We start from the raw sequence: 16556 nt of genomic DNA, 5'->3' as shown, positions 1-16556 counted from the left end.
TCCATGTTATAATTGTTGGTGGAATCGCTGGTAGAAGTCTATAACTGATCATGTAGCAATTTTCGAAATAAATGCTTGACAGAGATTTTTATTTAAGTCCGCGAGGAGTTGTTGCATATATTTCCAATCAAGGTTGCGACCATTCATTTGCAAAGATTTACATTCATTTGCTATTATCTCAGTTCAGAAGCATGCTATCGAAAAACAATGTATGGATGAATTTAACCTTGTAATTTTATCTGAAAGTTTGCCGAATAACATTGGGGTCGCAAACGTATACCAAAGTCGTGAGCGAGCTGTGAAGGCAACTCTCCACGCGGTGAATGTAAATTTCATTCACGCTGTGGAAAGTTGCCTTCACAGCTCGCTCACGACTTTGGAATGCGTTTGCGACCCCAATGTTATTTGGCAAACTTTCAGATAAAACTACAAGGTTTAATTCATCCATACATTGTTTTTCGATAGCATGCTTCTGAACTGAGATAATAGCAAATGAATGTAAATCTTTGCAAATGAATGGTCGCAACCTTGTTTCCAATAGAATTTCTGGAAGAATTTCTGATGAAGTTTTTAGAAAATTTTCTGAAATCCTCCAGAAGAATTTCTGAAGACATTCTGAGGGATTTTTCTTCAACTTATGAAGAAATCATTGGACGAAATTCTGAAAGAATCCCTGAAGGAATTTCCAAACAAAATCATGAAGGAATTTCTGATACAATCCTGGGAGGAACTCTTGCATACATTTCTGACGCAATCGTGGGAGGAATTTCTGAAGGAATTTAAAGAAAATTTTGTTAAACTTCCCAGAAGAATTTCTTAAAAATATCTGTTGGATTGAAAAAAAATAATGAATATTTGAAGAAATCCCTGAACAAAATTTTGATGCATTTCCTGGGAAAATTTCAGGAAAAAAATCTTGAAGAAATTCCTGATGCAACCCATGCAATCTTCCGAGAAATTCTTGCATGAACCTCCGATAGTATTTCTAGAGGATTTTTTGAAGAAATATTTAAAAGATTTTTTTGAAAACCCCAGAAAAATTACTAAAAAAATCTCTGAATGATTTTTGAAAAAGAATCTCTGTAAAAATTTCCATCTGATAAATTCTTGGAGGAAATTCTGAGAGTATCCCTAGACAAATTTCAGAAAAAAAAATCATGAAGCAATTTCTAATGTTATGCATGCAATCTTTGAAGGAATCCTTGCATAAATTTCCAAAGGAATTTCTAAAGAATTATACTATAGAATATATATACTTATAGAATACTTTCTGAAACCCTATAAACAATATTTAGAAGAAATCTCTGTGTTCGTCAAAAAAAACATGAAAAATGCCCGAATAAACATCTGAAGGAATTACTGTAGAAATCCCTGAACAAAACTCTAAAAACATCCCTGGAGGAATTTTTAAAAAATGTCATGAAGGAATTTCTGAAGGAATTTTTGGAAAATTTTTAGAAGATTTTCTGAAAACACACCGGAAGAATTTCTGGAGAAATATCTGAATGATATTCTAAAAAAACCTTTTAAATTTTTGAAGAAACTCTAGAGGAATTTCTGAAGAAATCCCTGGACGAACTTCTGAAAATCCCTCGAGCAATATCTGAAAAAAAAATAACGAAATATCTTAAATTGCTCATGCAGTCCTTGGAGGATTCCTTGCATAAATTTCCAAAGGGATATTTGAAAAAAAAATCTGAAGGAAGATATTCTGAAAACCCTCATATGAATTTTAGAAGAAATCTTTGAATTATGTTTGTAAAAAAACTTTTGAAAAATTTCTAAACAAATCCCTGAGAAATTCTTAATTAATCTATGGAAGAAATTCGGAAAAAAATGAAGGAATTTCTGAGGTAAACCGTCCATTCCTTGGAGTAAACCTTACATAAATTTCCGAAAAAAAACTTTGAAGGAATTTGTGAAGGAATTTTCAAAAGATTTTGTGAAATCTCGCCGAAGAATTTTTGAAGAAATTTCCGGGATTTTTTTTCAAAAAGCTAGAATTTTTGAAAAAAATTCTGAATGAAATTCTAGAAGAACTCTTGAAAGAATTTGTAAAAATAAAAAGTATGAAGAATTTCTGATGAAACCCATGTAATCTTCTGAGGGATTCTATTTCCTATCGAATCTCTGGAGGAATTTTAGAAAGAGTTCAAGGAAGATTTTCCGAGAACCGCATTAAACATTTTCTAAAAATATCTAGAGGAATTTCTTAAAAAAACCTTGAACGAAATTCTGAGAGAATCCTTCGAGGAATTCAAAAACAAATCATGAAATAAGATCTTATATATTGCATTGAACATAAAGGAATCTCGGCAGGAATTTCAAAATGAATTTTTTAAAATGTTTTCTGAGGTTTTTCTGGAAGTTCCTCCACGGATTTCTCCAAAAGATGCTCAAGGTTTTCCTCCAGCGATTGCTTAGGATTTATTCAGAACATTTTTCAGAAATTCTTTCAGAAATCTTCCTGATGATGCTTCAAAAATTTCTCCAACAAATGCCTCAGCTATTACTACAGAATCTATTCCTCGGTATTTTACAAGAAACTGTCAATAAATTCTTCCATGATTTTCGCAGTTTTCTATCAGAAATTTCTCCAGAAATTACCCTCTGAAGAGATTTTTGTGTAATATTCTATTCTGAAATTGTAAAAATCTTTTGAAAACTGCTCTGGAGTTATCTCTTGAAGTTCTTACAATGAGTCCTGCAGAACATTCTCCACGGAATTCTCTGAATTTTATTGAGGAATGTTGTTAAGAATTTCATAAGCACCTTTTTCTTAAATTCATGCATTTCTACAGACATTTTTAAAGCGTTTTTACAGAAGTTCCTCTACGGATTTCTTTCGTTTAAAAAATGCCTCAAGCAATTTTTCCTTAAAATTATTTTTAGAGTTCCTCCAGAGGTTCCTCGTGTAATTTTTTTCAGAAACTAAGGAAGTGTCTTAGGGGTTTTTAAAGGAATAACTTCAGATAATTTCAGGAAAACTTCGAAAATTAGCTGAATATTATTTGTCGTACAAAATTTTCAAAGGTTTAGAAACCTTTAAATATATCATCAGGAGTTTCTTATGAGATTCCATCAGAAAGTTCTTCAGAAAGTTCTACCAGGAGTTCTTTAAGGGATTCTTTTAAGAATTCTTCCATTTTTTTTTGTAAAACTTCTGAAAGAATTTGTAAAAAAATTACACAGGAGTGTTTTTATTATTTTTTCTGCAGTAATCCTTGAAATAATTTCCCAATGAACGTTTGGAGGTACCCTTGGAAGAATTTCCAAAGCAATCAATAAAGGTTTTTGGAAAAAAATGCAGGTATATTTGAAAAACATCATGAATAAAACTTTTGGAGAAATGAATGATATTTCAAAAAAAAAACCTCAAATTCTGAAGAAGTTCCGGTAGACATTTTTGAAGGATTTCTAAAAAAATCAGAAGCAACCCAACCAGAAATTTTTAAAAGAATCCCTGAAAGTTGAAAAAATATCTAGTAGATTCCCTGTTGCAATTTCAGAAAATATGTTGAGTTATTCAAGAATATCATAAGAAATTTCTGCGATATTCTTGGAGCAATACCAGATATCATGGAGCGATGGAGAAACTTTTCAAGAAACCCTTGGTGGAATCCCAAGAGAATATTGTTGAGGATTTTTAGGGAAAACTCCTGTTAAAATCTTGGAATAAAAATATTTGAGGATTTTTCAAAAGTATTTCTGTTAGAATACCTGGAGAAACGCATAGAAAAGCTTCTGTAAGCATCCCTGAAAAAAGTTGTGATATTGCTGAAGGTATTTCTGTATATGCCGTCTACACTCGTTGGTTTTCATGAGATGTCTTTCATTCATTATTGATTTGCACTTCTAGTAATCCTGAAAGCATCGTTTATTGGTTTGATTCTGCGATCTATTTTACTCCGTTTCATGAGCAAAATGAATTATTTTAATATTGAACGTTTGTTCTTTTCGACCAATTGCGAAGTTTAATCCCCACATGCCACAGAAGAGTCATATCAGCGCACTGTGATATACTTCTAGCAAGAGTTCTTTTAGAAATGTGTGTGTAGAAATTCGTGATAGTGTATCTGAAGGAAGCCTTGGTGAATTTTCTCGAAGAATTCCTGAAGAAACCGCCGGAGGAATTACTGAGAGAAACCTTGGTAGATTTTAAGACCTAACTCCTGAAACAATTTCTGAAAGAATCCATAGACCGATTTCAGGAGAAACGCTTCATGGTTCAATATTTTTTTTTCAAAAAAAAAAAAAAATCGAAAAATTCGTGAAGGGATTATTACAGAAATCTGCAAAAGCATTCCTGGAAAAATTTCTTGAAAATTTTCAGCAAGATTTTGTGAAAAAAAAATCTGAAAGAATTTCTGAAATACACCAGGAGGATTTTATAAATCCATGGAAGAATTTCTGAATTTATGCATGAATGGTTTTCTAAAGTAATCTTTCAATATGTTTTGGAAAGTATTTCTCAAATAATTTCTAAAGAAATCGCCAAGGGATTTCTAAAAAATTAAACGGAGAAATTTTTGAAGCAACTCATGCAAGATTTTCGCAAATAGCCATTTGAGTAATTTCGGAGGAATAGCTAGTGGAATATCTGATCGGGAGAACCCTGTAAGAAACTTGAGAAATCCTTGGAAAAAGTTTCCGAATGAATCATTGGCGGAGGAGTTTGTAGGAGAACTTGAGAACCCTCGCGTGTTTCTAGACTTGGCAATATTTAGCAACGTTTATATTAGTTTTAATAAATTATTTTTTGTTTAAGATTTTATCTCGCTTTCCGCCACTGTGAAACAACGCGTTGGCTGTTACATTTTTGTGAAAGTATCCGCCGGACGACACCGGACTTGACTTGGGAAGAGCCCTAAGGAATTCAATATAAGTCAAATCGGAGCGAAGAAAAGTCGTGCACATTGACTTGATAAGACATCAGCAACATCCAGCGGCCGCAGTTTCGGCAGCCGATCCTGACCACGCGGTTCTCCATCAAGAGTGAGTGGACCATATCAGCAGCTCGTCTTTCACCACTCATGTCGTCGTCGGTGGTGGTTGCTAACCATTATAAGGCGAATAAACCAGTCCAGGGCCATGCGCAATCGGTTGGCTCGTTACCCGGAGGCATGTTTTTCTCCCGCATCATCGTCGTCTTGGTCGTCTTGGTCGTCGTCGTCATCATCACTTACGCTAACAGTTTTTATCAATTTACTCTAGTTTTCACTTTTCCTTGATCATGCAGTGTTTTTCATTGCGCGCTGAGTCGAGGCCGCCTCGCGCCGTACACACCCTAGGATCTCGCACGGGGAGTCATCGGCTATTATGGCGAGGAACCGGTTGGACACTCCGGCGCAGAGTCCCAGGCGCAGCTGGTTTATCTGTATCAGATCCAATCGTGGGGCTTTGGTGTAGCTGTTGTATGGAAAAAGAAAATAAATAAACATATGAGACTGGAGCCGTTGGAAGATTTTTTTTGCCTCTTCATAGGCCTATTTCGTGCTGTGTCGGATAAGAGAAGTTGCATTTTGTACCTACTGTGAGGGTAAGCTAGAAAAATTGATATAAATTGGCACTAGGATGCAACAAGAAAATATTTCATATAAAGTGACGCAAATTACGTTGAATTTTTTGAAAACTACGTTTCATCTGTGATTTTAGATTTGAAACTGTTAACATACCTTTGGATTCTGTCTTGTCTTTGCACATACCTTAAGAATCATTTAACTCGTTAAGTACTGTATAATAATCTTCTTTTGGCTGGTAAACAGTATTTGAAAATAACGGACTCTCCACAATTCGGTATGCCTCCTCTAGTGAATGAATGCTCACCTACCTGCCGTAATCCCTCTCAAGATTCAAAAGAACTGGAGTGCTGATCAGAAATCTTTAAGCATGTTTGCACGTCGTTCATCTTTTCTTACATCAATCTTGTAGGCTTCCCGGAAAATCTGTTCTTATCCAGTAGTCAATTGAAAAGACTTCATAAAACTTTCACATTTAACTACTTTTCAAAACCTTTCTTTCATCAGATTGTTGAGAATCAACGAATACGTGCTGCTGCTACCAGATTAGAGAATATTTTTCTGCTGGGTTTGATTTCGTGTTCAGAATTAGGAGCTCCAAATAGTCCAAATCCAGCTCGCTTTCTTCGATATTCTGACAAATGTCAAATCACGCATGTTATCACGTTATCACGTTATCATGTCACTATCATTGAATTAGAAACAGTCATCATGGTTTCCTCAGAAAGTTCGATCTGTGATTCCTTTACTGGACAAAGCTGTTAAGTAATTGCCATTCTGAGAAAATGATGCTCCTTCATGAATTCTTATAGAAACTCACGGAAACGACTCCTGATGGATAAGATTACGGAAAGAAATTTCTGGGGGAATTTCAAAACATATTTTCAGAAGAACTCCAGAAGAATTCTGTAGCAATTACTAGAAGCACTTCAGGAAAAAACCCTGTCGAGGAATTTCCGGTGGTACTCCAGCACGTAATGCTGTAAAAAAAAATCGGAAAACTTCTTTAGGAATTTTATACGGTCACTTTATGGATTTAAAAAATATCCCTCATAGAAAACTTAGAATGATTTTCCTTGAGAAAAGTGGAAAGCCTCTGGATGGAACTTTGGTAGGAATTTCACGAGGATTGCTGGAAGGGATTCTTATGAGAATAACTAAAATACGGTCGAAACCTGGTACATTTGCGAAGTTGGGAGGAATTTCCGGAGAAATAAAAAAAAAACAGGTAGAAACTCTAGAAGGCCATGGATGGCGATGGAACTCAGAAGGCCATACATAGAAACTTCGGAGGTAGATTTTTGGAACTACTTTTGAAGAAATCAGGAAGAAACGATTCCTGGAGAAACTTTAAGAGGAACTTCTTTGTAACAACTTACCCGATTAATTTTGGAAATAATTGCCGAAGGAACTCCATAAAGAATTCACTTAACATTTTTGGAACACCTTCAGGATGACTGATAGGTAATAAAATCGAATTACTACTGTATGCTTACGCACCGCACAGCTATTAGATTATAGATACCACTACTCACTTCATTGTGTTACCCAACCATGAAATACAACACAGTCAAACGAACAACCGAACCATTCGCATATGCAAATTTTAGTGCGCGAACATCCGAAATTTCTAGCGTGTTCTCGATAACCGGTTTCGGTTTCTTACCCATCCCGTGTGCATTTTACGGTCTCCAAAGTGTACCAAAGATTCGGTTCCTCCCCGGTGTGTTGATCCCGATTTGCCCGACAGTTTCCCCGCTGGATTTTTGCCCCTTTGGTCGAAGATAACCTCGGCAGAGAAGCCACCCACAAAGTGACCCCGTTTACGCCCGTTAAACCCGCCCCGTCATCGCCGGTGGCCTAAAGGACTAGTGCCCATCCCGTACCGTCTGAATAGCACCCCGATCGCCCAACATTCTGGTGCCGTGACCAGGATTTCTGGTCTTCCCGTTCCCGAGCACGTGGGAAACATAACCCCACTTCTAGTCGCTCTCGTATGCACAACACCCGTCCGGAGGTTTCTCCAGTTGCTGGTTCCAGATCAAAAACCATACAAGGCCTCTAAACAAGAGGTACCAGGTGAGTACCTCTCCAACCCGCTTACCCCCGTTAGTACGGTACTTCCTGGATCTTTTTCGACCCTTCCAGCCGTGCTGCGTAGTGATCGACGACGTTTATAAGTGGCTACGGGATGGCCGATGAAAAGCGCTTGAAGGCCAAGGAGGCGAAACGGCGGAATGCAATCGACGTCTTCAAACGAATGGACCTGTTCCTCGCCGGCTACGTCCCAGAGCAACATCAACGTGAGGTTGCCCCCCGCTTGGATCGTTTGGAGAAAGTATGGGAGATATTTGAGATTGTGCAGGACGAATGTGAAGAGCTGGATGATGCGGAGGAATCTGTGAAGACAAACCTCGAGCTACGTGGTCAAGTAGAAGCGCTATACTTTCGTGTGAAGGCAGGTCTCATAGCGAAAATGCCAGCTAAACCGCCGGCTCCAGCAAATCCCGGACCTTCGTCAGCGCCAGTCGCTCCGTCGCCTCTGGCCAACGTTAAGCTACCCACCATATCACTCCCCGAGTTTGATGGCGATTTTAATACCTGGTTGACCTTCCACGACACCTTTCTATCGATGATTCATTCATCGACAGAAATTTCCCAGGTGCAGAAATTTCATTATCTGCGAGCCGCTTTGAAGGGTGAAGCGGCCAACGCAATCCAGTCGATCACGATAACGGCCAACAATTACGCGGTCGCTTGGGACACACTGGTCAACCGGTACTCCAACATGGCCATCCTTCGGAAAAAGCACATTCGTGCCCTCCTCAAGTACCCCAAAATCCCGCACAACAATGTGGATGCCCTTCACAAGGTCGTCGACGAGTTTCAGCGCCACACCAAAGTTCTGGAGCAGCTTGGTGAGCCAGTGGCGCAGTTTTGCTCCATTTTAATCGAGTTGCTGGAGGATTAGCTAGACGATGCTTCGTTGACGGCTTGGGAGGAATCGATCGCCATTGAACCTCATCCTACTTATGACAAGATGGTCGAATTCCTGCAGAAACGAGCACGCATTCTGGAGACGATTGCCATCAATCGCCCGCAAAATTTCCAGTTCCAAACCTGCAAACGTTCCCGCGATGAAGAAAGCAAATCAGCCTCGGATTAGTACCATCGCGGCGGCTGAAATCCCGTCGAAATCGTTCCCGATGTGTCCAGCCTGTGACAAATAGAAGCACTCGATCTTTGACTGCTCTGTCTTCAACGGTCTGGATACGAAAGGTCGCCTAAGGGTGGTCTCTGATAAGAAGCTCTGCAGCAACTGCTTCCGTAGCGACCATTTTGCCCACAATTGTCGTTCCAAATTCAATTGCAAGCATTGTTCGAAGCGGCATCATTCCATGATCCACCCCGGACCGTTCGATGCTACCTCCGAAAGCAATACACCGCCCAGTCAGGATGTACCGTCTACCAGCACCTCTAGTGTTACCACGGCAGTGGTAGCAGCACCTACTCCGCAGATTATATCCACGGTGAAGTCCTCCAACGCCAACGTTCTCCTTACGACCGTTGTATTGATTGTCGTCGACGTCTACGGTCAAGAGCACATTGCTCGCGCTATGTTGGACACCGGTTCTTAGCCCAACGCAATCAGTGAGCGGCTGTGTCAGCAGTTGCACCTCCCCCGCAAGGTTGTTAACGTGCCGATTGCCGGAGTTGACAGCATCGTCACCAATGCGAAACACGAAGTACGTGTAGAAATTCGATCTCGTGTGGCCAACTTCAACGAATCACTGGACTTCCTGGTTCTGCGAAAGGTGACCCATGACTCGCCATCTGTTTCGTTCTCAACCGATCAGTGGACACTTCCCGAAGGTCTAGCCCTAGCTGATCCCGACTTCCACACTTCTCGAAGAGTGGATATGATCATCGGCGCAGCCCACTTTTATTCATTCCTGCGCGATGGACGATTCCGCCTACAAAGCCCTGGCCCATTACTAGTCGAAACGGTATTCGGCTGGATAGTGTCCGGAAGGTTTGAGGAAATCGGTGGTACGACTTCGCCAGAAACTCCTAGAGAGAATCCCTCTCAAAGATGATCGATGACTGGATACCAGTCCATATCATTCAATTGAGCCTCTGGTGCAGCCATGAAGTGATGTTGTGGGTGGAACATTGAACACCGTCATGTGCTTGCGGTCATCGAAGAAGGGAAGGAATGTAAGTAATACATTAAATGATAATACAATAACAAATTTCGTTGTTGTGAAGACTGAGATGCTCTGGTTTTCCACAGTTGTCTAAGGAATCATTTTTTTATGTAAAATCCTAACTCAATAACTTTTGTGAGTAGATATTCACCATAGTGCCAAAATTAAACAGGCACATTCTGTTGTCATACGTTTTGATCCTGCTTATGTCAACACAATTCACGGATTTTCGGACGTTGTTTTTTTTCTTAAAATCCAAAATGTAGTTTGAAATCCCACAAATCGCTGTACAACAGTACAGAGCTCTAGATTCAACTAGACACCCATACTCACGCCCTCCATCCATCTCGCGGCAGCAGCCAATCAACCATCGAACCGCTACGGGATAGTGGCAGCGGAGGTCGGTCCTGAGGTAGGCAGAAATGCCCATAGGAAAAGTGAAGCCTCGTCATCCGACTGACTACCACACTTGTGACATGGTTCGGTCGGTGCAAAATGAAGCAGAAATCTTAATTATAGGAGACGCATTCGCCACTGCACTGTTGCTGCAACTATCTCTTGGTGGTGTGGCGTATGTAGTAGGTAGTTACACTTACCTAGTGCTAGCTCCTACTGTAGTCCTACTACCTAGTTGTTACACTGCGGTCTCTTGGTGTGGCGTGGCGTTGCGGCAAAGAAAAGTGAAAATGAATTATTTAACTCGGTAGCTGTGGAATGTTGTTCGATCGGATGGAGCTACCGGAAAGCTTGCCGTAGCTCTCTTTGTCCCGGTGGAAGGTGGAAAATTACGGTTTCATGGTGAAAATTGAAATTGGATCGAGCTTGTAACAATGAGTTAGCCTAGTGGTTAAGGCTATGGATCGCCAATCCGGAGATGGAGGGTTCGATTCACGTTCCGGTCGGGAAAATTTTTTCGACTCCCTGAGCATAGTGTATCATTGTACATGCAACACAATGTGCAATTTAATGCAATGGCAGGCAAAGAAAGCCCTTCTATCAATAACTGTGGAAACGCTCTAAGAACACTAAGTTGAAGAAAGGCAGGCCAAGTTCCTATGCGAACGTTGAGCCATAATGAAGAAGAAAAAGATCTGCAGAAAAAATAAGAAAATGATGGAAAGAAGGAAACCATGGAAACCCCGTGAGAAAGACTATGCACAAAGGTTCAAAAGTCCAAATCCAATTTGTTTTGTAAAAAAAAAAACACTGAAAAATTTCTGTTCTGGGACATTTTTGGTAGTAACTTAATCATTGGTAGACAGGGAGATGTAGCACAAACCTAGATACATTCGATTGTACGTTTACCAACTACCCATGTTCTTAAATTATACTCATGTCGCATCAACGTCACTGAGCTCACCAGCATGAACATTCCAGATTGCATCGATGGAAGTTAATCTCTACAGCCTGCAGTGCTGAACCTGTGCTTCTCGGAGGGTTAAATTACCAAGTACTTCTAAAGTGATCCGCTCGAGTCCTCTCGGGGGCTCCACTCCAGATATGTGTTGCATCTCTTTTAATTACATGCTATTTAAGCTGATACGCGAGAGATTACGCAATTTATCATGTAAGTCACATCAAGCCCATCGTGTCCATCGCTTTCGTCCATCGCGGTTAGTTGTAGGTAGGTAGGTATACTCTACTTATCTGCACTGCAACTACGACAACCACCGTTACAACCGTGGCAGCGGCGGCGGCGGCGTGTTGTTGCGATCTCGTCGGCCCCATGTGCGACCATTGCATTGTAATTATCTCTACGTTTACAATATGCGCTCCATCCAGCAAGTCAGCCAGCCAGCCAGTAGCAACGAGAGGATGCTGAGGAGACATGTTGTATTCTTGCACCAACCGTCGACGACGACCGCGAGCTTTGCACCAGATTTTCTTCGCCGAACGAGATGATGTCGACGGACGGACGACGGGCGAAGACGATGATGAAAAACTGCTACCGACTGACGACGATGCTAGTCAGTGTGAAGAAATCGCTCCGCGTATGCCCGGTAACCATCTCGGTAGTCGGTAGCAGCAGCAGCTCCTTGAGAGAAAGATCATGTTTGCTGGTCATAAGGGCTTGATCTTTTTTCCTCTATGGAAACTTGACTGTTTGCAATGCGGGGAGGATGACTACTGCAAATTCCGATGCGTTCCATCATAGATGGTCGACATATGTACATGTAGGGCACAGGAGTGGTTGGCTAAGTGCAGTCGGTTATTTCATAAATCATAAGTGTATGGGATGTTTTACTTAGCTGGATTGGGATGTTTGTGCTGCTCAATGTGATTTAACCCTCTAATGGATACCTGGGGTCCATTGGACCCCAGAGCCACTTTGAAGTGGTCGCAAAAAAGTTTGGATTGATATATCGTCCCCATTTTTACAGTACCTTTAAACTACACCGCGATGAGTTATTTGTGCAAAAATACCGATAGTTTCATGGCGTACTATGGATTATTTTGGATACCAAAGTTGAACCGGGCGATTTTGTACCCCTGGGGTCCATTGGACCCCACGGTACGAATGATTGTATCTTTTGATCGTGACTTGCTAGAATAATGCTGTCTTCGACAAAATTGTTCAATAGACCAAGGGCAACCTTATGATAAATAAATTGAATCGAATTATCTCAGTAGATGGCGCAAGTGTGTATTAAAATTACAGATTAGAAGTTATATTTAGTTCGAATATTTTTATATTCTGATTGTATAGAATATTCATGTCTTCGGCAAAAATGTTTAATACATCAAGGACTATTGGTATTGACAGTTTATCTGCAAGCTGGCGCTAATAAATACATGTCCACCTAGCATCCTAGTTACCCCGATCGATAAATGTCCTCAAAAAAGGAAACTTCTTTTGAGGTGAATGTCTTGATACAATATATTAACAAACTGTTAACAATACCAATACTTGCTATTTGGTGGGTAATTTACATCAGAATTGCCTCACCAGGTGGCGCAAATGTAGCTGCAAAGATCACACATAGATGAGACTTTTGAACCATATTCCAAAAATGTATTATACTTTTGTTACGTTGATGTCTCGATCGAGAGAAAATATTCGGAGTTGATATCTTCGACGGAATTATTCATATGAATGTAAGTTTTCAATTTCAATTAACTCTGATTTGAAATTAATACAGGGAATCTTTCATTAATTCTCCAAAGGTTCCTCCAGGGCTTCATCTATTCTAGAAACTAGAAAATGCACTAAGAATCCGCATTTTTTCCAGAAATTCCTCCCGGGATTCATTTAAGAATTTGTACCAGTAGTGCTCCCGGGATTCCTCTAAGAAATCCTTCGGGGTTCTTCCAGGAACCTCCCGCGTTCCCTACAGGAATTCCTGCTGAGATTCCTCTTGGACTTTCTCCTGGGATTCTTCTAAGATTTTCTCCTAACATTCCCCCAGGAATTCTTACAGGGATTCCAACTGGGATTGCTCTAGGAATGCCTTTCGGGATTCTTCTAGGAATTTCTCCCGAGATTCTTCTAAAATATAAACTGTACATAACAATTTCATCACTCAATTATGTATCCGTAAGCCTGTCAATTTTATAGTGTCTATATATTTTAGCCCCATACCTGCCAAAAACTTTGCCGTAGACACCATCTCTGTAAATCATAAGTATTCCGATGTACAACAGATATAAAATGTAAAAAATTGTTCATTAGCACCAGCCTATGTCAAAGTTCTGAATCAAATAAATATTTGGCCTCCCGAACAACACTAACTTTCTAAGGGTCTGTGTCAATTGGCGAATTAAAATTAATTTTTACTTAAATTTGACAGTTCAACACTTAAACTTGACAGTTCTCCTAAGGAAATAATTATCGAACTGTCCAGTTTAAGTGAACATTAATTTTAATTCGCCAATTGACACAGACCCTAAGTAATCAGAATCCTGAGATATATGAGATACAAAATTTGTATACTCACTAGCGCCCCTTCACCAATCAAACAACTTTGCCGAAGACACCAACTTTATAAGTAATCAGGATCTTGCGATATATGAGATGTTATTTTATCAATGATATGTCTGTTTGTCTGTGATGTCTCTTTGGGTTCATTCAAATAATACGTAACGCAAAATTTGACAATTTCAGAACTCCTCCCTACTCCACGTAACAACTTTTGTGTGGTAAATTGTTTTTTTTTATAAAGCGTAACACAGCGCTAGACACTCTCGCTACCCCTAGCGTTACGTAATATTTGAACGAACCCTTTTGAGCTGTCGGACATTTATGTCTACCCATTTACAGAAGTGTGATTTATTCTTTTGTTATGTGCGTCTTGTCCGCTTGCTTTGGTACGTTACATCCCATTGATTAGGGGCGTTTTGGAATGCTCTCTAACGCCAACTATCGGATATTTCCTAAAATAAATTGTTCATCACTAGATAGGCCTTGACTTACCGAACATCTTCGCTGAAAACATCAACCTTTTAAAAAGTAAGGATCACGAGATACGCGAGAATATATGTTGGGGTCCAATGGACCCCAGGGTCCCAAAACGGACCTTTTTTTTAAGGTATCCTTTTGAGGGTTAATTTCAAAACAAAATGCATTAGTTTCATTTATTTGGTTTAACAACGAAACACTGATTGAAGAAAGTGAACAATAGCTCATAGGATTTGAAACTGATTCCTTGAAACTTCATGGTACAGGACCCGCTAGATTACTGCAGACCTTGTCAGTCGGATCGTCCGCTGTGTTTAACGCAATCTTGTATCTACTGTGCCGACTATCTTCGTAATGCAGAATTTGGAAGGTTGATCTTTGACATTATTTCAACTTGCGCTACCATATCCTTTCAATTTTGGTTGATTGATTTAGCTATATTATATTCAAATTTGATATCCAGATGGATTAAACAGTGAGCTCGTGATTCGACCTTCACCACCTCACATCGTTATCCTCCGAAATAACCAATGTCTCCACAAAATCGTCGAAAACTTCTCTAATGAACTTGTTTAGGAAAATTATGAAATTATGAACTATGGCTTTTTTGAAGCCCCTCAAATGGAATCCACACTCTTTTTGAAAACCTAGATACATCAACTAGGTTTTCAAAAAGAGTGTGGATTCCATTTGAGGGGCTTCAAAAAAAGCCATAGTTTTCAGAAGAGGCCAAAGTCACCAAATATGTGGAACTATTCTCGTTCTGCAATAAACCCGTTTTGGCTAATCAAAAGTTTGATATGTGACACTCTAGGTTTCAGACTCACTCAAAAAGTGGCCACTTCCTTCCCAGTTCTGATCACTAGTTACTTGAAGAATCACGTTTCCGGAATGTTCTGGGAGGTAGACTTATTTTTGGTCATCTAAGAACCCCCTCTTTAGCCGGGGCGCGTAGCGTCATGGCTACACGTGCACTTCATAAGTGGATGGTCATGGGTTCGATCCCAGCCCCGGCACTTGCAATTTTTCGTCAGTTGCTCTTCCCCCCCGAGAGCGTCTGACACCTGACCCTCTTCAGAGAATATGCTCTAACGGACCCAGAAACTTGGATATCGGCTAACGGCAACTCAATAATGAACCCCCAATCGGACTGGAAATGGAACAAAAGACACACAGCAACATCGTGCTCATCATTCTACCATGATCAGGGTAGAAAAGTGACAGCAGCGCGATGCTACCAGTTCGCCTACGCAGTGCCCTAGTGGACAAAAGAGCTGTAAATTAGGTTAAGTGGTTGAAGAATAAAAAAAGACCCCCTCGTCCTTCGTAGACCTTTGTCCATACAAAATTTTCAAAATTTGTTTGGAGCGTGGACTTTGGCCAGTTTTATTTTTGGACTCCACACTGGATAACACCCGGTTAAGTATTATTTTACTACTCAAATTCCTTTGATCCTGAACACTTGAAACGATTGTGGGTTTCGTCATCCTGATCATCGTCGATTCATCATCAGTAAGTATTTAGTCTAGTCCCAACGCAAGAGGAACACCACACCAATCGTACTGTCAATTGGAATATTGTGCTGCTGCCAACATTTGGTGGCTCCAGAGAGGAGCTACTGACACCAACAAAAATACTTCAAGAAGTAAACATTCAAAGGTTCTCAAATGAGGTAGTTTGAAAAAAAAATCATAAACATTGATGGGTCAGAAGCAGTCAGAACAGAGACCACTTCCTTGAATATCCCGGTAAATGACCAAGTGAGATTTGGGTAGATAGTTGCATTCTATCATCCCATAGGTATCGAGGAAGCCATCGTTCAAAGCGTTGGATTTAGGCCGCGAACTCATTCGTGTAATGTGTCGGCTGATGTTCAACTACTATTTGTTAAATGCACCTTACCTTCCGTATTGGGCTCTCGGAAGGCAATCTCTGTGTCTGCGTTGTGGTTTACCAGAATACTGAGCATCTCCTGTAGGGATGCGTTGAGTACTGTGTTTCAATGAGGCCGATGACTTTCTCAGGGTCACATAATTTCGTGATTCAGACGGTTGAAAGCTTTTTCACAATCAATGAACACCAGGTAGAGAGATTCTTGGAGTTCATGAATTGGCACCAAGATGATGCGGAGCGTGACAATATGGTCCACACAGAATCGTCCGGCAAGGTATCCTGCTGGCTTTGCAGAGGACTTTGAGAACAATCAATAACATGATGCACCGCCAATTAAAGGGCGAACACGAAATTATTGCGACACCGAAAATGTCATGCCAATTTTCTGATAATATTTAGAATCAAACCAAAATTTAAGGGTAGTTTTATACATATATTTATATCAAAAGAAAAGTTAATCGATGGAGCCTTGAGTGTAAAATGGAACGCATTTTCGCTTGATGCCCCTCATGAAATTCTTTACAAATGTCATCCGGAACC

The 16556-nt window shown here is 40.1% G+C and overlaps 1 protein-coding gene across 1 annotated transcript; it reads left to right on the top strand.

The window, feature by feature from the left end:
- Positions 1–7107: 7107 nt before the first annotated feature.
- Positions 7108–8527, top strand: LOC134288866 (uncharacterized). The gene is made up of 2 exons (XM_062854780.1): positions 7108–7598; positions 7668–8527. The coding sequence occupies exon 2, from the start codon at positions 7711–7713 to the stop codon at positions 8488–8490; it is 780 nt and encodes a 259-aa protein (XP_062710764.1). The 5' UTR covers positions 7108–7598; positions 7668–7710; the 3' UTR covers positions 8491–8527.
- The last annotated feature ends 8029 nt before the right edge of the window (positions 8528–16556 follow it).

The sequence above is a fragment of the Aedes albopictus genome, chromosome 2, assembly GCF_035046485.1.
Source record: "Aedes albopictus strain Foshan chromosome 2, AalbF5, whole genome shotgun sequence".
NCBI classification, from domain to species: domain Eukaryota; kingdom Metazoa; phylum Arthropoda; class Insecta; order Diptera; family Culicidae; genus Aedes; species Aedes albopictus.
The sequence above is the reverse complement of the archived record's forward strand: the minus strand, read 5'-3'. Positions and strand labels throughout refer to the sequence as shown.